Below are 25874 nucleotides of genomic sequence, written 5' to 3' on the forward strand. Positions count from 1 at the left end.
AGAGGACAAAAGCAGGCTATGCCACTGTGTCATGTGAGGTCCTGAATCTAGGAATTTGATTGGCCATAGAAGCTAGAATAAGCAAGGAAACATCATTCTCTAGAATATTCCAAATGAATACAGTTTGTTTTAGTTTTCTGGCTTCCAGAATGTAAGATAATACATTGGGGTTGTTTTCAATCACTATCCTTCTGGTCAGGTGTTACATCAACAATGACAAATTGATACACACTACTGAATAAGTTTCCTATAACTCAGGAATATCGGTAAAGTTAGTGATTACCATTAATTGATCACTTATTTGCTAGGGACTACAGGAAGCTTATGTACATAATCTCACATAATCCCAGAACAATATCTGAGGTGTAGTTAAGACCACAAAACCATCTAGAATGTGTTAAATTTGGGATAATCTATGTCCCTTTAAGCTTTTCTGTGCGTTTATCCCGATTCTTCTTTTTTCACTGTATAGACTAGGGTTTTCCTTCATCCTTTAAAGTGTATCATAGATTTTCTGGTGTTGGTAGAGGAGTAGTGGAGACACCAAGCAATGATACTTCTGGGGCGTGTGACATGAAGGAGGAGCTGAAGACTTCCTAACAAGATGCCAGGTGGTTTTAGGTAGCTGCAGAGGAGAAAAAAGGCAAAGAAAGCTCTTGGGAATAGCAAGTCAAAGATTTGGCCGGCCTGGCGAGAAAATCATGGCTCCAGGAGGTCAAGCGGTGACAAAGAGCTACTGGCACAGTGCCTGAAGACCTGCGGGGATGCGGGTGGGCAGTCTAGTTTCTCAGAGCGACGAAACAGAGGTTCCACCAACTCAGGCCAACCCCTAAAACAGCACCCACTCTCCCGCCTGCTCCTGGGTGTTTTGGAGCCCTCGTGGTCCCGCCTCATTGGCCGCCGCGGAGCCCCGCCTCAGGGAGGCAGAGCGACCTCCCAGCCTGTAGTTCTCCATTTTCAAGAACTTCCCACTGTGGGGGGGCCCCAAGGGGCTACAGGGACTACAACTCCCAGAAGGCTTTGCGCAGAGGGCGTGATCATAACTGAGGACGCCGGGGGCGGGGCCTCCTGGGATGAAGCGGGGGCGCGCAGCACTGGTACATCAGTCGCTGCTGCTGGGAACGGTAGAGTGTTCCTTGCCCGAGACCGGCGCTCAGACCCCGGGTCCTGGAGGTTCCCGGCTCCCAGGCACTGTCCCCTGCCGTCGTCGTCGCGGCGGGTCGCCGTTTCCCAGCCCCGATCGGCCGAGGCGACCGCAACGGCCGAGGTCACCATGAGTCCGGGGTTCCGCCGGGCCGTTACTGGGCAGGGGGCGGCGGCCACGGTGCAACTGCTTGTCACCCTGAGCTTCCTCTCAAGTCTCGTCAAGACCCAGGTGAGCCCGAGGACCAAAGGCAGGGGACGGGTCACGCCGGCGTCTCCTAGAGGCCGAGGTGCAGGTGCGAGTGGCCAGCCAGGGATTGAGAACCGCACCGGCCAGTGCGGGAAAGGTCTGTAAAGCGCGGCGGGCGCGGGGACACGACAAGTGTGGTGATGGTTTACGGAAGAGGAAGATGGTGACGGCCAGTAAGCGCTAGTGGCTTTATCTTTGTGATGGTGACGGGGAGACACAGGTCTTGAGCAAGACGTGGTGGTGATGGTGTTTGGGACACAAACCTCTGACACCCTTCCACAGGGTGCTCTTCCTGGGCTAGAGGGGACATTACTTCATTTCCTTGAACTTGTGCTCTAGAGATAGCTATAGGCTTTACCCGCTTTATAATTATCCACCTGTCCTACGTATGCAAAGTGGCATGCCAGGTGAGCCCAGTTATGACACTGGAGGGCCTAGGCCCCTACTGTGGGCTTCTTAAGTCTATGGTGAGGCTTGCCGGCTGGACAGTCCGTTAGACTTTGACGTTGCCTTGGTTAGGCAGGTATTACTGAAGTGTTCACTACATACTCAAAGCCAAAGCACAGCCTCTTGCTTTGAAAAGAGGTAGGTTTGCTCTGCCTCTTTTAGTGAGGAAGATTTGAACAGGCTGCCAGATGCTGCTGTATCTTGTCTGCACCTGCTGCAAAGTGTTAGCTCCAAGAGCCAAAACTGAAGAAAAACAAAAGTGTCTCAGATGGCCTGATAATGAGGGGCGTGCAGTTTGAAGCAATTAACACTCATTGCTAAGAGAAAAAAAAAATGATGGTAACAGTGAGAGTAACCGTGTAAACATGTTTTTCTGCCTTGTTCATGGTGTTATGGTGTCCAGCATGAAGTCCTAGAATACAAGAATATTCTGTTTGTGTCCATGTGTGAGTTCTCTTGAACGATTTGTTAAAAATAAACAGCTAGGAACAGTGGCATACACCTGTAGCCTCAGCTCTCAGGGGTAAAAAACACAAACAGTAGGAAAAACAGTAGGCTTGCCGTAGGTTGGACGCTCAATATGGTCTACATATTGAGATTCTGGGTTAGCCAGGACTACATAGCAAGACCCTCTCTCAAAAAACTAAACAATGAACCAGTCAGAGAAAAGAAGGAAGAAAGGGAAAGGAAAAGAAACCTTTTGTTAAACGTGGAGCTTCTCTGATCCCCTTCTGTGTATTCTGAGTCCATCTGGAACTGAGCAAGGAATCAGAATTTTAAACAAGCCTTGTAAGTATCTGTGATGCAATTGTTCTTTCCACTACACTTTAGTCAGGCTTGGAAAACACTATGATAGAATTCTGGGTGTATCTATCAGATTTAGAAAAAATAAATTTCCTAGGCTGTCAATAGCAAGGTTACTTTGTAGTTACTAGTTTGAGTGTTTGGCTTGAGTGGAGCTTACATTTAGAACTTTTAAATAAAGTCTGATTTCTTGTTTCCTTGCTTGATATATGTTATTAATTAATTGTATACTTTTAAAATCACCGGTATCGAGCTTCACTTAAGGTTTTGCTAGCTACCAATAGTCACATGTAATTAGTGGTTTATAATGTACCTGTAATTCTATTTGTTGATATATATTTGTAATATATATATCAACAATCAGATATTTGTGTATTTCAAAGTAACACTGTGCCTGTCTACAAAAGTATATTTTGTTTCCAATGGGTACTTTCTAAATACAGTTTTGATGTCATTTTTAGATAGCACTTTAACCTCTAACATGTTTAATTATATATTACCTCATTTTATTTGGTACATATCATATGTAAGGCTGTGGTGGTTAAGTGAAGTTCAGAGAGCTTAATTGGCTTATTAAGTTACATCAACTGGGGCCTAATGTAGCCCTTTATGCTCTACCCAGCATTAACAAATCAGCATACTTGCTTCAGTGGACAGAAAAGCAGAGACCAGAAAATCAGAAGGTGGAACAGAGACAGTTCTTCTACTTCTCACGCATCCTAAACATGAGGGGCAGGGTATGCAGGGGGAGAAAGAGTAAAAGTAAGAGGAAGAATTAGAATTTTGAACAAACACCTCTGCTCACAAGAAATCAAAGTCATTTAAGGAAATAGGTACTTTGCCTTCTATATCGAAAGCAGGAAAATGTTTTTGACTATGTGAGAGGATGTTCATTTGTATATCTGATGCCCCATTTTCTTATAAATGAAATGCAAATATGGTTCATGGCATGCTAACATACAGTTTTCCTGTAAAAGGATATTTCTGTCAAATATATTTGAAATCCTTTAAAATGCCCATCTGAGGTGGCATGAAATCAAGGAACACAGAGCTCCCCACTAAATGGAGGTCAGAAATGTGGGACTCACAGTGCCTAACTATTCCACTGCCCCGAGGATTTGTTTCTTTTAAACCTGAAGACCAAGCTTCTAGTCTCACAGCTTCGTGGAGGTAAAATTGGTAAGAAATAACAACAGTGTCTTCCCTAAAAATGGAAAAATCATAAGAGACCCCCAAAGAGATACATTGTTAGTGTTAGTGTGAATGGAAAATGAGTCCCATTTTGTGGAAAAGGAAAGAAGTTACTAAGAAGGGGTTGAAAACCCGGCTGAGAACCTGTGACTGTGAGCAGCCCCTCCCTCACTTGCCTTTTCAGGCCCACTCTGTATCACTCGTGCTAGGATGAGCTTTGGCTAGCAGTAGAATTCACAGCAAGCCCAGCTTACCAGAGAAAGCAAATATCCGTTCCTCCTAGAGAAGTGTGTTTTCAACTCAAGGACTTAACAGATTTCAGAGATAGTGTCCAGTGGAGTAAACAGCTAGGAGCGTGCCAAAAAAAGTTATCACAAGCCACAAGGCACTAGGTACCTTGAATCAGATACAAATAGCCCCGGCTTATGATGGTTGGATTTTTGGCTTACAATGGTTGGATTTTTTTTTTTAATTACACAGGTGAGAAAGCTATATCTGCTTAGTAGAAACTACTTCGTATTTTGATACATTTTTTTTTCTGTTATGCTAGTTCTGTACTTTCAGTGCTAGGAAGGGACAGTGAGCAACAGTTCACCATCAGCTCTGCCAACACAAGCGTAATAAACAACTCAGACTCCACAAGTTGTCTCCTGAGGTTCTGATCCATGCTGTATGGTAGGCTATGTGTTTCGATTGCATTTCCATTTGATATTTTTGTTTTAGTGGGTTTATTGGGAGGGGGGCAATTTCTCATGGAAAGTTGAGGAACACCTATAAGTGGAAACACTAGAGACAATACCTTAGGTTCTGAAATTTTTAAGTAGGTAATTTAATATCAGTTTTAGTGTACTTAAGAAAAGCGTAGAAGTATTAAACATCTAAAAGAATGGCCAGAAGATTAAAAATAATGAAATTGACGTGTTCAAAGTAAAATTTAAGCCAAGTATGGTGGTATGTACTCATAATCTCAAGAGTGAACAAAATTAGAAGTTCAAGGTTGGCTTTAGTTGCAGAGCCAACTCCTTGTTAGCCTGAGCTACGTGCGTCTCTGTCTCAAAAGACCATCGGGGAAGGGAAGTAATATTTAAAACTAAAAGGGTGAATTAATTAAATAGCTGATTATACCTAGCTTAAGAAATAACTGTTACAGATTTTCCTAAATAATCCTTTGTCACCTACTCTTCTGCCCTATTGGCTTCACGCCTAACAAAAGAGAATTTCCACCGAGTAATCCACTTCCTGGACTCTGTACCAACTGTTGTGATCCTGTTGGTTACAGCCATGGATGAATCATTCGTGCTCTTAGAGCATGTATTAGGGTCCATTTCTTCTTTTCTACCCAAGGCTGTGGTTCTCGCCATGTCTTCACTTCCCCCACCTCATTAGTTTCTCCCTAAGGAGCTGTCACTGTCATCCTAGCAGATGACCTTGGGTCTTGGTTATGCGCTCTTGTCCTCGTTGAGCACTTTCCTGACTGAGCTGCTGCCTCCCCCTTTTAATTTCTGTATCTGGAAAAATTCCTAAGCTGTCTTCATTTAATTTTTCCTGTCCTGTTTTGTTTAACCTATTCATTACAGTCAGACTGTACCGAATTGTAGTTCTTCTACTGCCCTGAAATCTCTCTTGTCAAGGTTACCAGTGTCCTCCTTGCTAAGACTGTAAAGTTCTTAAACCTCAGATTCTACCTGTTGGTAGATTTTTTTTTTTTTTATAACTTGACCTTTACTCTTTCAAGTGCTTACTTTGGTATCCAGGATGCTAACTTTTCTGGTCTACTTCCTCTGTAGTGGCCTAGTCTGCTTTAGAACACTTGGCTTGTTTCTCCTCTGCCCTTGATCACCAATCATTTGACCCTTGAGGTTTGTGTCTTTCCTGTTCATCTTATCTGAACACTTGGTTTTAAAAACCCATCTGTACCTGAGTCTCAAGTTTATATTTGAAGACAAGAAATCTTAGTTTTAGACAACCATATCCAACTTTTTATTCTCCACCATTTACATTTGGGTGACACACAACCTCAAGCTTCAGAATCAGAAAGAAATAAATGTAGGACATTATCATTAGGACAAAACTCCACTCTTCCCTCCTACCTCTTTGTTCTTGTTGATTGGTAAAAAATTAAGCCATAGATTAATATTAGTATTCAGGGTGGCATGTCTCAACGGTAACTCCTGACCATTGGTGGTGAGATGCAGACTTGATATAAAAACTTAAGTCAATCTGCTGTCCTCTCATAAAGCTGGATGTGTGCTTAGAACAATTTTACACCCAACATTATCACCTTGATAAACTCTTCCACATGTCTCCCAAGATATATGTACAAAGATGATTGTATAGCTTTTTTCTTTAGCAAAATTTATAATGAATGTGGAATATATTTGTTTCCTGTGTTGCTATAACAGATTGCCACAGTTTAGTCACTCAAAACAATGTATGTAATGTTTTTAATCTCATGGTTTTGAGGACCAAAATCTGGAAATGAGTTTTACAGTGATAATATCCTTAATTTTATCAATAAGGTGGGAGTCCTGGAGGCTGTAAGAACTGTTTCTTGATTCTGCCAAGCTTCTAAGGGTGTCTTTAGTCTTCGCCTTGTGACTTCTTCTTGTATCTTCAGTGTCAGTATTATAAACTCTTCTGATTTCTCCTGACTCCAGGACTAGCACCCCTGTCTCTTTCTGATAAGGAATTCATTTTCTTAACTCTATTGGTCTCTTTCTATTAATCCAATATAATCTTCATGCCTTAAGATCCTTAATCATGCCAGGCAGTGGTACAGTACACCTTTAATCCCAGCACTTGGGATGCATAGGATCTCTGAGTTCGTGGCCAGCCTGGTCTACAGAGTGAGTTCCAGGACAGCCAGGGCTAAACTGAGAAACCCTGTCTTGAAAAACAAAAACAAAACAAAACAAAACAAAAGATCCTTTAATCATATCTTAAAATTTTTCTTTAAAATTTGTATATTGTGTGTGTTTGCATGTTTGCACGTTCATGTATGCTTGCTTGCTTGCCATGCACTGCATGTAGAGGTCGGAGGAGTTCTTTGTTTCCAACTTCACTTGGGTTCTAAGGATCAAACTCAGGCTGCCAGGCGAGCATCCTTACCCACTAAGCAATCTTGGCTGCCCTAATCACATCTTTAAAGACACTTACTTTGTAAAAGAGTATCCTTCTAAGATTAGGTGTGTGCAGTAGAGCCTTTGGAATCAGGATTTGCATACCTTGGGCTGTTCTTCTGCATGGAACAAAATGGAATAGCTAAGCTGTGATTGCTCATATTATCAGGGAAAGTAAATGAGCTAGCTAGCTACACATAAAACTCACCATCATAGATGCCAAACTAAAATGTTAGCAAAAGCAACAGCTTTGCAGAAGAACCGAACTGAAATGACATTAATGTTACTAAAACGGGAACTGTGAGTATATTCAGGGATGCATTACAAAGAAAAATCACAATAGTAAGCTTTAGTTTAACCTCTAGGTAGCTGTACTTGAGAAAGAACTTCAGGAAATATTTGCATCTACATTTCAGACTTTTGGTGATAGACAGGTTTTACAAGTTACAGATGTGTGTTAACAGTAATTTATCCTTAGCACAATGAAAATGGCCTATGTGTGTGTGTACACATGACATGGAGGCTACAAGTTAACACTAGGTGCTTCAATCTTTTCTCCACCTTATTGAGTCTTGATGAAGCTGGAGCTCACCAGTTAGAATGTCTGACACCAAGCCCCCAGCAAGCCTCAGTCTCAGCCTCCCAGTGCTGTCTCCCAGCTTTTTATGTAAGTGTTGGAGATCTGCATTTCGGCCTTTATAAACATTGCGTGGCAAGCATTTCACTGACATCTACCTCCCCAGCCCCTGAAAATATTTAAAGAAAATAATAGTTTACAAATCAAAAGTTTTCAGTTTAAAAAGCCTTACTAAGAAAGAAGTTACCAGATAAAGGGTTTTTGTTGTTGTTTTTTTTTTTTTTTTTTGAACAGGGTTTTTCTGGCTGTCCTGGAGCTCACTCTGTAGACCAGGATGGCCTCAAATGCAGAGATCTGCCAGCCTCTGCCTCCTGAATGCAGGGATTAGAGGCCTATGCTACCATGCCCAGATTAGAAAAGATATTTAAACACATGCACACAGGCGTGCGTGCACGTACACACACATGTACGTATGTATATATGACTGCTGTGACTAGAGAACCTAGAAGCTCAATGAAATTTGAGAGTTAGTGACAGGATTCTGGGAAACATGGAGATTTAAGTGGGGAATTCCAGCCCTTGTTCCTTCTGTAAAGGTGACATGTTACTGTGTCCGTGTGGGATGGAGTTGAGAGAGACATTTCCACGCTGAGAAAGAAAAAAAAATGGCTAGAACTTCTGCTTCTGATCTCTGCTTCTATGTCTCTTCCTATCTGAGGGCTTCCTGAATACGACATTTAATAGGCAGAGTGCCATTGTTTTTAAAACCTTGAACTGAGATAGTTGCAAGTTCATGTGCAGTTGTAGGAAAAAATACAGAGACATACTATGTCATGGTACCAAGTTACACAATGGTAACGTTTTATAAAGAGAGAGTTGTAAACAGGATGTTGCCATTGGTAGAATGATTTGATATTTTCCTGGTTCTGAGTATATTATTTGTGTGTACATATTCACATATTTTTGGGGGAGGGGGGCTGGGTTTTTTTTTTTTTTTTGAGACAGGGTTTCTGTGTGTAGCCGTAGCTATGCTGGGACTCACTCTATAGCCAGGCTGGCCTCAAACTCAGAGATTTGCCTGCCTCTGTCTCCCAAGTGCTGCAATGAAAGGTGTGCACCACCACTGCCCGGTTGTATTCACATTTTTATTATATTGTGTTTCATGCATTCATCACCACAATGAAAATATGGATCAGGCTATTCCCGTCAAGCATTTGTTCTGTTCCTATCTACCTCCTCCCCTTCTCCTCCTCATTATTTCATGTCTGCATGCTTGCAATGTGTGGGTGTAGATGCTCAATTGAAGCATCTATCCTGTTCTATCATCATCATCACCATCATCTTCGAGGCCAGGGTGTGGGTGCGTGTGGGTGCAGCCGGACACACATGTCGAGGTCAGATGACACCTTTAGGAATTGCTTCTTCCTATCCATCATGGGATCCTGGGACTGAACTCAGGTCATCAGGCTTGGAGGATAGATGCTTTTACCTGCTGAGCCATCCTGTTCCTCCTCCAGCTTGCAGCCATCACACTTTCCACCATTTCCAAAGCTTTTCAGAATACCCTGTGCCTGGAACCATAGCATGTGAGTTTGGGAATGCTGCTCTTAACTTAGGAGACATCTCCCAGGGTTAATCCAAGTTGTGCATATATATGTATCGAGAGTCATTTTTAGTGAAGCTGAAGGATGTGTTTCAGAATCTTTTGGACTCAAAATTTACCTCATATGTACCTGTTTCTCTTCATGGATTCATGGAGTAGTGGGGAAGAACACAGACTTTAAAGCCTGAGAGATGTGGGAGTTAGGTTCCATGTATGTAAAACAATCATTGGAAGCTTGTTAAACCATGATTTTCTTACAGTGGGGGTTATTTACAGGATAGTGTTAAAGAGTAAATGATGTGACATACAAAAGCTCTTAACACCACATGTGGCACATAAATAGCAACCCAAAAGAAGGTGTAGGTGGCCTCGGCAGAGCATTACAGGCTGTGGCTTCTAGGTTAGTCTGAATCCAGTGGCGGCTACGGTTTTTATTGATTGGGCAGAGGAAAGGCAGAAGTATCTTCCATTTTGAACTCTAAAAGAAGGATTGGTATTTCAAAGTAGGTATATGTAATTTTCCTGGATTTTTTTTAATATTCAACTGCTATACTTATAAAGTGACTGCTTTAATGTTATAAGTCTTAAAAATACTTTTTATAGTAGTTCGTGTGTGTATGTATTGGGGACTGAATACACATGTGACATGGCATGCATATAAAAGTCAGAGGACAAGTTTCAAGAGTTGGTACCGTCGTTCCACCATATGGAGGGAGATTGAACTCATGTTGTCAGACTCCACAGCAGGCCCTTTTACCTACTAAGCCACTTCCTTGGCCCTAATTTTATAAACCTTAATCAGTAAAACTGGCCAACTTGAATGAATAAATTATCCTTTAAAATAGTAGGTCTATTAAGGTATGAACATTAGTAGCTTGTATATATTAGGTCTTACTCGTGTGTCTTCTAGGTGACTGGAGTTCTGGATGATTGCTTATGTGACATTGACAGCATTGATAAATTCAACACCTACAAAATCTTTCCCAAAATAAAAAAGTTACAAGAACGGGACTATTTTCGCTATTACAAGGTAAGGTGGCAATTTTTAATTCTGTTAATCCAAAGATTTCTATATAGCTGTCTGCAAATGTGACTTCTTTTATTATGTTTTTCAAAATCTTTTTAAGAACTATCATTGTGAAAACCTTGTTTACAACACACACCAAGAATCAGAGCTCCTCTTCTTATGTTTGGGAATTGTTCCTCTTTCAGTTTCAGTTTTGAGGTGCCGATTCCTCCTGCCCACACGGACTTTGTCAGCCTCTGTGAGCACAGGTTATGCGCTCTGGACCTCACTGGCAGGCTGCAGCGGGGCACTGGGCTGGTATAATGGGTGTATCTTAAACACCACAGAGTAATAGGAGGTCACTGGTGCTCTTTGTGGGGACTGCAAACTAAGTCATGCTACAAGTAGAGCATGCCTCCACCGTTAGTCTGTGGACTCCATTTTTAACCCAGCATGAGTCCTGGGCCTTCTAAAACATCAGTGGAAAGGCAGGAACAGTATTGGATGTATGTCAACAATCAGAAGGAAAAGAAATGTAATTTTATATTTTTAAGGAGACAGTACTAAGGGGGTAGCCTAGTGAGTTAAAACAATTATTCATGTCTATTCATTGTACAAGGCAGTGGGCGACATGATGGCCTCTTTTGGTTCAAGTCCATCATGTGCTTTGACCATGTTCACTCTCCGTGTCTTCAGTCCCTCCCCTCTGTGTGCTGTACAGTCTATTTTACAGCTAAATTTTAAAGCTATGCTTGGCTTTACCTTAATCTTGTTCTTGCTCTTACGATTTGACTGGTAGATAATTTGGTTTTTATTTTAATTTGTTCTAAAATTTAAACCTGGTTTCTTTTTAAATCTTGACTCTGAATAGATTATCTTAGTTCTTTAAATATTTTTGAGGGTGAAATTTTTAGTTTTTGGCAATTGTAGATTATCCAAGAAGATAAATTAGAAAATTACAAACTGGGACTCCACCCCTTTGACTACAGACACAACGAATATCCAGAAGGCAGTAAATGTTTCTTCTCTGTACAGAATCTGTGGGGATGCAGTTGGTGGATTTATTTCAAAGATAAATCTTTACCTAAAACTGTGGCTGATCTTTGGGTATTTTTCATATAAATAAAACAGGTGCTCATGAGTTCCTGCATGACAGGAGTGGCTGTGTGTATAGACGTGCCCTTCATAATATTAGATAAACCAAAAAGAAGTTGTTACTTCAATGGTTTGAAAATGGTTGAACATGTCAGTTTCGTATGGTTCAGTCTAATCCAGTGGAAACTTTGTGCTGCTGTCAGGCATTGTGCTTTCATGTGGGGTCCAGGTACCATTTCCTCTGACTCTGTCCCAATCCTCTCTCAGCACATCTCTCTTTGGGACTGCATCTTCTGTTTCTGTATTCACATAAGGCCTGGCTCATTGAGGAATTGAATTTTTAGATGAGTGGATAGCTCATTTAATCTTCATGTGAAATTTTTGTTCCTATCTACATTTTTAAATTGAAGAAATAAGAGGCCTGGGCATTCTAAGTAGGATACTTTTGTTGACTAAAAAAAAACCTGTAAGTTTAAGAGAGAAGATAATTGAGAAGTTTACAAACTTCAAAGACAAAGTGAAGTGGTACACATCAGAAAGATGAAAGAAGAGCAGGCGCGGATGGGCCTTCTCTTCATGGTGACACCAGAACTGCAGAGGTGGGTGGTTGACTCGAGAGTAACTAGGCAAGCACTGTTACACTGAGCTGTAGCATCAGCCCTTCAGGCCAAATGAACTATTTTCCCATATTGTTCTTGTTCTTTATAAAAGAATCAAATTTCTGGAGGAGTGAATCATGACTGGTCCAGGAAGACATGTGATACCTTTACCAAAAGAAGAAAAGATACCTTAGTGGCAGTGCTATTCCAAGGAGCAGGAGGGATCATTGTTTCTGAAAGGGAAATTAGAAGGCTGTTACAGGAGAAGGGAAAATGAGAGCTAAGGCAAAAATAACAGTGTGGCCAATCAACATAGGCTTGTTTAGAAATGCTTTAACACGATAAGGCTGTTCCATATATATATGACCATTCCATGCCTGTCTCCCAAGAGGGTGTAGCCCTGATCTTGCTGATGCCTTCATCTCAGGAACAGGCAGGGATTTGAGAGAAAGATGCTCTGCTTCTAGTTCTGCCTGCCTGAGAGATAAATAGAAACATTTATCCATTCACAGTATGCTAACTAGTGGGAATCTAAGAGAAGTTGATTTCAAACACACATATACAATCTAGGAATTTGGGGAACAAGGCGCTGCTGGAGGTGGAAGTAACCTCCCACCTTTGCCGCTAGGCAATTAATTGGTCACACTGATGACCTCTAGTCTTGGTACTGTGGATTCAGCAGTGAGTAAGACAAAGCTTTTGCTCTGCTTAGGGAGAAAAACAATAAAGAAGTAGATATTGAACTGTATTGCCAGATGTAAGGTGGCGACTATAGAGAAAATAAAGCAGGAGGCGATGTAGATGGCGTGAGGATAAGGAATACAGAGATAGGTCACCTTGCTTTGATGAAGTGATCAGGAAAGGATGTGTTCATGCCAATGTGATATTTGAGCAAAGACTTTTCTAATGTGAAAGTATAAGTGGTGGGGAGATCTGGGGAAAGCAGTTCAGGGAAGTTGAGTGAATAGATTTAAGAGTTTAGACACAGAAGTAAGGAACTCAAAGGCAACTTAGGCCACAGAAAGCAGGTGAATGAGGAGGAGGATTGGAGAGAGAGGTAGGGACCAGCTTTAAAAACGTGTTTCAGGCTGCATGTGTAGCAGAAGATGGCCTAGTCGGCCATCAGGAAAGAGAGACCCATCGGTCTTGCAAACTTTATATGCCTCAGTACAGGGGAACGCCAGGACCAAGAAGTGGGAGTGGGTGGGTAGGGGAGTTGAGGGGGGGAGGGTATGCGGGACTTTTGGGATAGCATTGGAAATGTAAATGAAGAAAATACCTAAAAAAAAGTAATGTAAAAAAAAAAAAAACGTGAACATGAACACATGGGGCGCACACACACACACACGCACACACACACACACAGACACGATATAGCAATATAGTGAGGGTTGGTTACATTTGAAGTACTACTTTAGAGTACTATTCTAGTCAGGGCCTGCTGCTGTCAAGAGACTCGTGAGGTCGAGGAACAGTAATTCAGACAAAGAGAATGGGCAGTATAGAGACAGGCTTTGGGGCTTACAGAGCCCTGTATATCAAGCAAAAATGCAGTGTGATAGATGAGGTAAGAGAGGCAGGTGACAATGGTTACATAGTGTGTGTAGAGCTGCTGCAGGGATAGAGAGCAGAAAATGCACAGGACAGTTCTGAGCAGACACGGGAAAGGTCTGCCTTGGTTTTGATGTAACTGTTGCTGAGTGCAATAGGTGGAGGTGAAGGAGGGAAACTATTGCAGACCCTTGGGCAAGAGACACGATGGTGATGGAGGTGGTAGAAAGTAGCAAGGGAGGAAACAGAAAACTGTCTGGGTTTTAGCTTGGGCAATAGATCTGTAAGTCGTGTGGGATTATCAACTTCCTGTTGTATGAAGACTATGGGAACTGGTGTTTACCATGTGACCTCTACCCGTATTGTCCATTCTTTTTCCACCAAAAATGGTAGAACTGGTGGTTCTTCATTTTTAGCACCATCAAAGCTCTCCATTGCTGTAGGCACATGCACCCTTCCCCACCTTTCATCTTCCTAAAACATGGTCTGCTCGAGACCCCATCCATCAGCACTGTGACTACAGAACTCTAGGCTCTCCTTTGGAACACACACTACAATTTGCAATGAAATAAACGTGTGAGTACTTGATTTTTCTTTAGGATATTATAAGTCCTAGAAGAGAAGGCTCTCGTTGGCCTTGAGCCTAGTCTGGTGTCTGTGCTAGCCAGTGCTTAGCACATACTAAGGTCGCGCTGAAGCCCTAAGGCTAAGGTGGTGGGTGGTGTTTGGGGAATGAGTATTAAAGTCATTCTGAAATGCTGCCCAGTGACAACTGTGCTTCAAACAAGCAGTGAACTTGACTGCTGTCCCTCTTTTGCAGTGACAGAGAACCTATGGCCATTAAAAGCTAACACTCCGTCCAAGTGCCTGCTTAGCCGTAGTCATTTACTGTCTGCACCGTGTACACGCCGCAGGATCAAGCAGATTCCCCCTCCCATCACTACTGTGTCACTGTGCCCAGCACAGTGACATCTGCAAACAGTCTGTAATTACCATGCCTGATCACTAATGTTGATTTGTTCTTCCTGGAAAGGTTAATCTGAAACGACCATGTCCTTTCTGGGCAGAAGATGGCCACTGCTCAATAAAAGACTGTCATGTGGAGCCCTGTCCAGAAGTAAGAGTGTGATAATGGGGAGCGGGAGGGGACAGGCTGGCTTCTTGGCTTTTAAAAAATCATACCCTGTTGCCAGTATTCTTGTGTTTGGACTTGTTAGAAGAGTCATAAGCTTTCAACTCTTATGATTAGAGTTCTTAAAAGATTGGTTGAGAAATTCGTGTATCCAGTGGCGTTGTGATGGGGTGTGGACATAGGCCTGATTCTAAATGGGAGGAAGATCAGAGGCTTAATCTAGGATTAGACCTACAAGGGCTTTATTGATCTGCATCTTGTTTCATAGGCAAAAAGAGAAGTTTTGGACCTTAAACTTCAAATTTAAATTGGGAATTCAGTGCGTGAAGTAGGAAAATCCAGTTAGAGTAGGTTTTCAATACTTTTTTTTCTTTAAAGGTTATGTTTACTACCAAGAGAATGTTACATTCCAGGTAGGGGTATGTGTGTGTGAGCCACAATGCTGGCTGGTTCATAATAGGTTTCTAAATTGAGTGTTTTAGTCATAAGTTCAAGCGATCAGTTACTTTCCCTATGTAGTGCATTATAGCCACTTCTGTGATACATTTCTAGTAAGAAATAAACACAGTGTTTATTTTAAAACTCAAAACAAGGGCTGGAGAGAGAGAGAGAGAGAGAGAGAGAAGAAGAAGAAGGAGGAGGAGGAGGAGGAGAGAGAGCGCAAGAGCGAGCACACATTTGCTGCACCTATAGAGGACTTGGCTTTAGTTACCAGTACTCAAGTGGTAGCTTAGAACTTCCCATAACCACCGTCTTAGCTGCCATAGACGGCAGGCAAACATGAGGTGCATGTGTGTAGATGCTGGAAAGCACTCATACACATAAGATGTAACTTTTAAAAAGAGAAGTCAAACATAGGAAGCAAAATACAGATGCGTTTTGAGATCAGTGTCCTTTTGTTCCCTCCTTTCCCTGATAGTAACCGTCCCTCTGACTATCTTTTAAGTAATGGTCTTATTTTTCTTTTAAAGAGTAAAATTCCAGTTGGAATTAAAGCCGGGCGTTCACATAAGGTGAGTTACTTTCTCCCCTGACTTTTTTCAGACAGTGGGGACAGTAGAGAGCCATGAGTCTACCTGGGAATGGTCGGATAGTGGGGACAGTAGAGAGCCATGGGTCTACCTGGGATTGGGCGGATAGTGGGGACAGTAGAGAGCCATGAGTCTACCTGGGAATGGTCGGATAGTGGGGGCAGTAGAGAGCCATGAGTCNGGATTGGGCGGATAGTGGGGACAGTAGAGAGCCATGAGTCTACCTGGGAATGGTCGGATAGTGGGGGCAGTAGAGAGCCATGAGTCTACCTGGGAATGGTCGGATAGTGGGGACAGTAGAGAGCCATGAGTCTACCTGGGATTGGGGGGTTGGGGGACTCTTGGTCTCAGAGTTCAAAATGTTAACTCTTGAATCAAGCAGTGAGGTTATGCCTGCCTAGCTTCTTTTGAAATTATATCTGTTTTCAGAATCTTTAAATAGGAAAACTCTCAATTGTAATTGCAGCAAAAATACTAGTACCTATTTTAAGTATTCTGTTTCGGTTAGTATTTGTTAGATTCAGAATTTATTGTATAAAAAAAGTATTCTCAAGCTATTTTGAGCCAAGCACTTGGAAATGGTGTTAACTTATTCACTGTACTTTTTATTTTTATTTATTTCCGGGTAAGCTATGCTCTTAGCTGGCAAGTAACTCTCATCTTCCAATGCTGCACATACATGGAGATTTCCCACGCTCTCTGCCTCCCTCTTCTGTTCCAGCCAATCTCTCCCATGTACTGATGGATGCTCACCCGCTCCTCTTCTGTACTGTGCCCTGTTCAGCCATCTCTCCCATGTACTGATGCTCACTGCACTCCCCCGACACCACATTAATCCCATTTTACTTACTCCTCCCCAGAGCCAGCCATTTCCTGAAGTGACTTAAGTGGTTCTACTCTTATTCCATATGTACCTGTCTATAAGTAACACTTTTAAAATGTGTGTCCTCAGTACTATATAGATTACTTTATGGAAAGTGAAAAACAATTTATTAGTATAAATTCCTTCAAGTTGGAAATACTTTTTAGTTTGTATTTGGCTCAGTGCTATTGCTTGTAAAGCCTCTTTCTCTGTTTACACATTGGCTCTGCATGTGGACGTTTCAGGCATTCTGGTTCGTTGCTCTTGCAGTGAAACACTGGCATTTTTGTACCTGGTCTCATTGTGTGCACATGAAAGTTTCCCTAGTATTGTGTATAGAAGTAATGCTGGACCATAAGAGCTGAGTATCTCAGCTTTTTAAAATGATACAATACACTAAGATGTTGTAATATTAAAAAACAAATTTGCCTTGGGTTATGGTCTAAGTTGAAGGCGGCTGTTCTAAGGATTTATGTGTTTGTAAAACTCTAGATACATATTTATCCAATTTTGCTACCCAATGACAACATCACCAGCACACTATTGCATTTTTAATGCCTTTGCTCACTTAATGGTAGAGATTCATGCCTTTTTTAAAAAGTCTAACTGTAAGGATTTTGATAATAGAATGTGTCATCGTTGACTGCTAAAGAAGAGATAATCACTGGCATTTAACTACATATGAGCTTTCTTGTAGTACTCGCAAGCAGCAAACAGCACCAAAGAACTGGATGACTGTGAGCAGGCTAACAAACTGGGCGCCATCAACAGCACACTAAGGCAAGTTTAGTTGTACTTTGTTTATATCAGTCCCTTTGTGTAATTTTTTTTTTTTTTTTTTTTTTTTTGAGACAGAGTTTCTCTGTGTAGCTCTGGCTGTTCTTGAACTCACTCTGTAGACCAGCCTGGCTGACATCAGAGATCTGCCTGCCTCTGCACTACCATCACTGCCCAGCTTGTGATTTTGATAGAACATTTTTTACTTAATTGTTACATTTTCAGCTAATAAACTTCTAAAAAGAACAATGTCCACAGTTGCATTAAATGTTGCACCCTTTGTCCTATTTTGTCCTCGGTGGTAACACCAGAGGATGAGTGGACAGCAGGGCTTTTCTGCTCTTCATGAACATTGTGCAGAAGGAGCTGAGCCCTTGAGTCTTTAATAGGCAGGAATCCAGGCTGTGTATTTGCAGTAATGAAAGCTGCTCACAACATAATTTAAGTTTTATAATTTTTTTCTGATGACTTTTTCTTATTTGCTCTACACAGAAACTTGCTTTTGAAGGTCAGAATAATTTATAATCTCAGATTATTCAGTATAAAGTGACATCAGTGTGACTTGTAGTTGGGATGCAATATTCATACATTCTTTTAAAACTTTTTATTTGTTTAGATTTATATTTATAAACTATAATTGCTATTAAATCATAAAGTTAGTGGTCTTTATTAGTATCTTTGTAATAGGGAGATAATAGCCTATATTATTTATTATTAAAACTTTAATGTAGAAAGGTGAAAGGATGATATAAAACCAGCTACAAACTCACTCTTCAAATGAATGCCACAGTTTTATGTAATGTTTGTTTATGGGGCTGTTGTCTGAACCCAGGGCCTCACCTGTAATAGTTAAGTGCTCTGCTGCATGCCCACATGTATAAATACACACGCACACGCACGCGCCCTACGTACAAGAGGAGCAGGGAGAGGTATCCTAGTTCTGCATTTCTCTAACAATTAGTAGTATAATTTTAAACAACTTTTTTTTAAGTCTAATTGGCAACACAGTGTTATGTGCATATTTGAAATATACAGCTTTATGGCTGGACATTTGTACATATGCCACCTCCACTTCCCCATCTCATGTCTCCTCACATGTTTTTACCTGTTGTGTTGGACTGGGAGAGGGTAACAGTGCGGCATCAAGAAGGGTGATGCACACCTGCAATCCCAGCACCTCGATGGCGGGGATGAGAGCATTGGGGGTTTATGAAGCCAGCCTAAGTCACACAACACTGCCCTGTTTTGAAAATCCAAGGATTGGAGAGTCAACTGTGATAAGAGGACTAGTCTGGCATGCAGAGTGTGAGCCCATGCGTCATGAATTAGTCAATATAATAAAGTTCCTGGTATTTGGGGTTCCTATAAAGATAGAAGCAACTTACATTTAAAGAATTCAAAAAACAAATTGAACTTCTGTCTTTTTTTTAAAAAATTACTACAATTTGTCAGTTGGAATGGTAACCTTGAGTTTTGTATGTGTTTATTATATAAGTTGTAAATTCAATTTAAATTACTGAACTAGGGCTAAGAATTATTTTAAAGTAGTGAGGCAATATAAACAAGCCATGGAAAGTGGTGACAGTGCTTTCCATGACCTGCCTTTATAATTCCTTAGTTTAACTACTGCTAGAATTTAGGGAATTTATGGCTTCATCTTCTGAAGAAATTATCTTTATTTTTGTTCACTAGAATGCAATGTTAAAATTTCAGCTCCAAATATATATATTTTTTGTTTCTTCCCATAGTAACGAAAGCAAAGAAGCGTTCATTGACTGGGCGAGATATGATGATTCGCAGGACCACTTTTGTGAACTTGATGGTAATCAAATAAGTTGTCATTGTCACTTTACCCTGAAGCTTTTTGTAAGACATTTGAACCACTGAAAATATGGCCTGAGTTAGTGCTGCAACATCGGGTTTCTCTGTGGACATTACTGTTGATGGTTGCATTGATTGAGAGAGTGTGTTTGAGGCCCTGGACATCGGGTTTCTCTGTGGACATTACTGTTGATGGTTGCATTGATTGAGAGAGTGTGTTTGAGGCCCTGGACATCGGGTTTCTCTGTGGACATTACTGTTGATGGTTACATTGATTGAGAGAGTGTGTTTGAGGCCCTGGACTAAGTACTAGAGATAGGTGATTTCTTTCTGATCTTTACAGGTTTCTTTAGACGTGTATTGTTCCATGGCTGAGAAACTTGAGCCTCAAAAAGCAAATAATTTGCTCAAGACCACATAATAGCAAGAGATTGAGGCATGGTTCAGTCCTAGATCTGAGTTCCAAGCCTGTGTTTTTAACATTCCAACATGTCGTCTCCTGTGGGCCTTCACTTTAGATCTCTTGGTTCTAGTTCTGTGAACAGGCCATGAACAGGTCAACTCATAGTGAGCCACTCCCTGCAGTACTGGGGCGGGGGTTCTGACTTGACATCCTCATAGCCCTCTCCTTCCAAGCATCCTTGGAAGGGTGATTGGCAGGCTCTGGCCAGCCAAGTGACTGCCACTTAGCAAAAGAGAATTACAGTAACTCAAATTTTCCCGAGAGTATTTCCACTGTGCTGCGTATTCAAATCATTCCTTTGACCTCTCCCCACTTATACTGTAGTGTAAAGTGGGGAAGAACAATGAGCCCCAACCTACACAGATGGAAATGGAACGTGGGAAGCAGAACCTTCCCAAGTCCTTCAGCGTTCTCAGGTGGTTATACTGCTTTGTAAAGATTTGAAGAGGAGTCTCAGATTGTCTTAGTTTTCTTTTCTTTTCTCTTTTTTGTTTTGTTTTGTTTGTTTGTTTGTTTGTTTTTTTTTTTTTTTTTGGTTTTTTCAAGACAGGGTTTCTCTGTATAGCCCTGGCTATCCTGGAACTCACTATGTAGACCAGGCTGGCCTTGAACTCAGAAATCCGCCTGCCTCTGCCTCCCGAGTGCTAGGATTAAAGGCGTGTGTCACCACACCAGGCTTGTCTTAGTTTTCTATTGCTGGGATAAAATACTTCAACCAAGGTAACTTATAAAAGAAAGCATTTACTTGGATTTAACAGTTTCAGGGGGCCCGAGTTCATGGTGGCAGAGTGAGGGCATGGCGGCAGGAATAGCTAAGAGCTTACATCTTGAACCTTGAACACAGAGCAGAGAGAGGGAACACTAGGGATGGTTGGAGTCTTGAAAGATGAGCACCTACCCCCACTGACTCACCTCTGCCAACAAAGCCACATCTTATGATCTTCCAAACAGTTCCTCTAATGGTACCAAGTATTCAGACCCAAGTGTAGGGGACCATTCTCATTCAGGTGACACAGAACTATGCTCTAATACACTTAGATAAGTTACAGAGGGCTTCTGCCGTAGCAGGATCAAGATGAGAGCTAAGAGCCAGAGTGTTCCCACGACTGGATAGACCAATATAGAACCAGTGCAATGTGAAATGTCCCCATTGTGAGCCTTAGAGTAGGTGGTTTTCTTAGAGACACTTTCTGTGGCTGCTGTCATCTCTATTTGAGTGGAAATACCTCAAGTAGTTGGCATTGCTTATTTTATGCCACTATTCTTTCATTTGCTCCGGCTGATAACTCAAGTATGCTGAGTGCCACAACTCATGCCTGTGATCTCTGTTCTTGAGATGTGGAGGAGGAGGGAGGATCAAGACCCCAAAGTCACCCTTGGCTACAGTTAGTCTAGCTATGTAAGAGCCTCATCTTAAAAAGATGAGTCAAACAAAAAAACCCTACTATCATCACTTCTTTCAATTACAAATTAAGCATGGAGACTTTCATATTAATGTATTCTGTGAATATATATTACACTCAAAATAGGCATTTCATGGAATTCTCAGGGTTGGCAATATGGCTTGGTGGGTACAGTGCTTGCCTTGCAAGCCCAGGGATCTGGGTTTAAATCCTCAGCAAATTATGTAAAGCTGGACATAGTGAATAGCAAGAGATCTTACCTCAAAGTAGAAGGCAAGGACAGACAACCACAGTTGCCCTCTGATCCCTACATGCATGCTGTGCATGGGGTTAAAAAAAATAGTTCACCACCAATACCAGTGTCCTATCAGTCTGCAGGATGATTGTTAACACAGAAGTTGACATATTAGATAACCTGTAATATAGTGTTAACATTTTTTTTTTGTTTTTTGTTTTGCTTTGTTGAGATAGGGTTTCTGTATAGCTCTGGATGTCCTGAAACTTGCTCTATAGACCAGGCTGGCTTTGAACTTGAGATCTGCCTTGCCTCTCCCTCCCAAGTGCTGGGATTAAAAGTGTGCACCGCCACCCAGCACTTGTTTGGTTTTTTGTTTGTTTGTTTGTTTTGTTTTGAAGACAGATTCTCTCTATTTTGTCCTGACAACCTTGGAACTCATTATATAGAACAGATTAGCTTTGAAGTCTTAGAGATCCACCTGCCTCTGCCTCCTGAGTGCTAGGAAAGGTATGTGGCACTGTCTTAGTTGGTGTTTTATTGCTGTGAAGAGACACCTAGATCATGACAACTCTTAGAAAAAGAAAACCTTTAGTTGGGGTTTGCTTACAGTTTCAAAGATTTAGTCAGCATCCACATGGTGGGGAACATGACAGCAAGCAGGCAGACACAGTCGCTGAGAGTTCTACATCTGGGTCCAAAGGCAACAAGAAGAGAGAGTACCACTGGGCCCTCATTGGGCCCTTGAAACCTCAAAGCTCACCTCCAGTGACACACTTCCTCCAACAAGGACACACTTATTTCAACAAAGCCATCCACCTAATCTCTCTTAGGTAGCACTACTTCCTCTTCCTAACGAGTAAGCATTTACATATATGAACCTAGGGGGACCATTCCTGTTCAAACCACCACAGCCACCGTGACCATTTTAACCAGGTTTTGTTTGGTTGGGTTTTTTTTAAATACTGTTTTCACAGGACTTGCTGGCACACACCTTTGAGAGGCAAAGACAGGCAGATCTCTTTTTGAGGTTAGCCTACTCTACTAAGTAAATTCCAGGACAGCCAGAGCTATACAAAGAAACTCTGTCTTGAAAAACCAATCAAACCAAAGAAAAAATAAAAACAAAAAACCAACCCCCACATTGGTTTCTTAAATTGTACATATGGAAGGTGTGTCTTGTGAGTATATTTATTTAGGCAGGTCTTTAGAACTCAGTAGCTCTCTTACTATAGCTCCTCTAGCCACCTTGCTCTGAGAGCCCCTAGTTCTGCCTCCGGCATGCTAGAGTTATATAGGTGGCCACCATTCCTGTCAAACATTTACCTGGTTCTCTTGGGACACCAACTCTGGTCCTTATGCTTTCAGGACAAGTGTCTTATCCACTGAGACATCTCCCTAGCTCTGCTTTAAGATTTTAAGATTATGAATTTGAAACTCTTATAACTTTTATATAATTTTATGCATATGAAACTATGCTGCATACTGTTACTCTGAATAGCAGTGTCCACCTGTGCCCCAGTGATGTTTACCTGTCATTTGTCATTGTTGCCAGGATCCAGGATTGTTGTTTGGATGTGCCTGTTGTATTAATGTCAGTGGATTAAAATTAAAACCTCAAGAATATTCACTCAAATGTATTCATGAAAATACTTGCATGCACCTGTTTCTGATGTCTTATTGGTATTACTTTCTCTCTGTGTGTGGAAGGAAGAGAATCCTATAGGTCAAGAAGTAGGTTTTCAGTACTTTTGTGGTTTAATACCCACTAACTCGGGGGCTCTCTCTGTTCCCCTGCTAGCATTATACACAGCTGGCTGCTTCCCTCCGTTCATACTTCTGCTCAGATGTCACCTGTTTTCCCCCAGGCACCACACTGGTGGTTTCTGCCCAGCCCACTTTCCAACATGTACCTACAGCCTGTTACTCAGGAGGTTTTGTTTGTGTGCTGTCTGCCTTCTTCAGTTAGACTGTGATATACCTGTGCTCAAGGGCTTGGTCTTTGACTCAGAGCTGTAATGTCCAGACTTGTATTGGACATAGAAGTCCTTAATGAATACTTGGCTAAATGAACAATTGACCTAAATAGTGTGATGGGTAGGGAATGTTCATTAATAATTTGAAAACATTGTTCAAAGTAATCATTTCCAAATCTGGCTGTTAGGATTACTTGAACTTTATAAACTATGGATTCTCCTCAAGTGTGCAGACCATGCTTTTATAGTGAATTTGGAACAAAATAGATAAGATTGGCAATGGACTTATAAGCTCAACCAAGAACCTTAACATGTTTAAATCTGTAACGTATGCAACAAGTCTGCACTCTCTGTGAGCTGACCCACTGTTACACTGTATTTTAAGAAAGTGACTGGGTTGTGTTTGGTACACTAGAAAATGAGGTGAAACCTCTTACCACTGCTACTAAATTAGGACAGTTAAAGAAAAATTCATTTGGAACAACACTACATTTGAGGGAAGACATATTAATCCAGTTGGATAAATTTGCAAAATTAGGAAGGGCAGAATCCCAATCTCTGGATCCTTAGATAATAGTTAGCATGGCAAAACAGAAAAGATAGCTTTGTAGGAGGAAGAAAACTTCCAGGGAGAGGGGCATAGGGGCATAAGCCAGTGAGAGAGTACAATTTCTGTTTGAATTAGGTAGGATCAATGTCATAGCAGACCTAGGTGGAGAATGGCCTCAGCACCACTGTGGGAACTAGCTGCATCACTCACTCTGGACAGAAGGCAGTCCTCATCAGTGTAGGGCAGTGTGGACAGGGCTTTTCAGTAAATACCAAATAGAAATCTTGGGGTTTTTTTAGACCCGCCCCCATCTCTGTGGCACTCTCTCAGTGCTGCCAGGGTGATGTGAAAGCAGCCCGTGAACACCATCCCTCCCTCCCAGCAGCAGCCACATGAGGCACGTGGGTAGCTGACCAGCTCCCTTACGTGAGCTAACAAATCCTACCCTTTTGTGATTTGAAAAAAGTATTAAAAGATGTTTTAACCGAAAGAAAACCGAGAACAAAAATTCTATTTAATGAGTTAAAAAAAAAGCTTGATATAATTGCTTATACACTTTTAAAAAAACTTCCTTAAAGTTCTTAGATGATTGAGTGTGGGTGTACACATTCGTGGTGCTGAGTATCCACCACACATGCTAGACAAGTACGGTTTCATTGAGCTACATTGCTGACCTACTAAAATATATTGTAAATTGTCATGGTTTGATGTTATCAGGTCAGGGCTGGACAGGGCTTTTCAGTAAATACCTTTTCTTCATTGTTGTTGAATGGGTATTCTGTGGTAAGGAGACTGGTGCAAGTCCTACCTACACACGCATAACAGACCCTGCACTTGATATATAAGAATATATGTGTATAAATACATATATGCATATACTTAAAATGAATATATGTCTATACATATGCATATTTATATCAGAGAATACATTAATGACATTCAGTGATATTCAAGAAGTTTTATTTATAACCAAATCTGCTTTACAGAGTTTAAAAAATAGCTCAAAGAATTAAAAATATGTAACTGATGTTAGAGACATGGCTCAGCAGTTAATAGCTGCTCTTACTGAGGACCTGGGTTCAATTTCTAGAACCTAGATGGCCACTCACAGCTGTCTGTAACTCCAGCTGCAGGGGATCTGGCGCCCTCTTTTGGCCCTTGTTGGAACTGCACGATGTGGTACAGAAGCATACATGTAGACAAAATACCCATATGTAAGGTTTTAAAGATGAATGATACAGAAATTAGAAATAAAATGAGAAGGCCATTCTGTTCCTGGCCAGGCCTCTGCTCCCTTGAAGTGTGCTCAGTAAAATTGTCTTTTTATTACTCTGGAAAAAATAGAAACTAAATAGTACACTTTAACATATTGTTTAATCACGATATTATACAGATGTGTGTGTGTGTATATATATATCCATATATATCCTTTTTTCCTCTTAAGGTTTGTGTTTGCTTAAAGGTAGTAAAAACCAGAGCTTCACAAGTATCTCAATTAGCTGCTTCCTGCATCCTTAACCCTACAAAACAATGCTTTAAAAAAAAAATTCCTCTCCCCGGGCTCTGTCCTAGTGGCTGGTATGGAGTATAGGGCACCTGCTGCCCACTGATGTACGGCCCCTTTCCACAGTGCTGGAGCTGGAGCTGGGCTTGAGTCTGGGCCTGTATATTCCTACAACTTCTCATAGTCCCATAGGCAATGACTGAAGAGACAAACCATGCAGGAAACAGTCTTTAAAAAAAAAAAAACCTCATGATTTGAACTTTTATTTTTTATTAGAATTTTTAAAATTAATGGCTTAAAGTCAAATTAAACTGCTTGTGAGTTTTTGTATATTCAATTGTAACTTGTTTCCTGTGTCTTTGTGATTAGGATTAGAGATAAGATCTTGCATTCTGTAAAATCATGTTTCCATTATTTCTGTTGTATTCAATCCATTTAATAGGACAATTTATGGTTACCTTTTTATCCTCCTACATCATGATAGCAGCAGGTAGTCCTTGTAGGGCATGGGCCAGGTTGCTGGGCTTCCCTATGATTATGGGGACAGCAGTCAATGAATATCTGATGCATCTTGTTAAAGTGACAGAAAAATACATTATCAAGTAGAAAAGGAAGAGAAAGTTTAAAGACCAAATTATTCTGTACAGAATAATGGAAAAATCTTTGTAATACAAGATGTAACAAAGTATGTTACTGAGCCAGGCAATGGTGGTGCATGCCTTTAATCCCAGCACT

General features: G+C 41.2%; 1 protein-coding gene and 1 non-coding gene across 2 annotated transcripts in view; both read left to right on the forward strand.

The window, feature by feature from the left end:
- Positions 1 to 1066: 1066 nt before the first annotated feature.
- Positions 1067 to 25874, forward strand: part of Ero1b (endoplasmic reticulum oxidoreductase 1 beta) — a 43216-nt gene continuing 18408 nt past the window's right edge. The window contains exons 1-6 of the mRNA XM_021180082.2: positions 1067 to 1375; positions 10045 to 10164; positions 14419 to 14502; positions 15489 to 15530; positions 17108 to 17190; positions 18936 to 19009. Of these exons, the coding sequence (XP_021035741.1) occupies positions 1274 to 1375; positions 10045 to 10164; positions 14419 to 14502; positions 15489 to 15530; positions 17108 to 17190; positions 18936 to 19009 (505 nt within the window). The 5' untranslated portion in view covers positions 1067 to 1273. The remainder of the gene's footprint in view (positions 1376 to 10044; positions 10165 to 14418; positions 14503 to 15488; positions 15531 to 17107; positions 17191 to 18935; positions 19010 to 25874) is intronic.
- LOC115029202 lies at positions 25187 to 25368 on the forward strand. Its single transcript, XR_003834754.1, has one exon. It is a non-coding gene; the product is annotated as a small nucleolar RNA SNORA73 family (small nucleolar RNA).

Source organism: Mus caroli, chromosome 13 (assembly GCF_900094665.2).
Source record: "Mus caroli chromosome 13, CAROLI_EIJ_v1.1, whole genome shotgun sequence".
Classification (NCBI taxonomy): domain Eukaryota; kingdom Metazoa; phylum Chordata; class Mammalia; order Rodentia; family Muridae; genus Mus; species Mus caroli.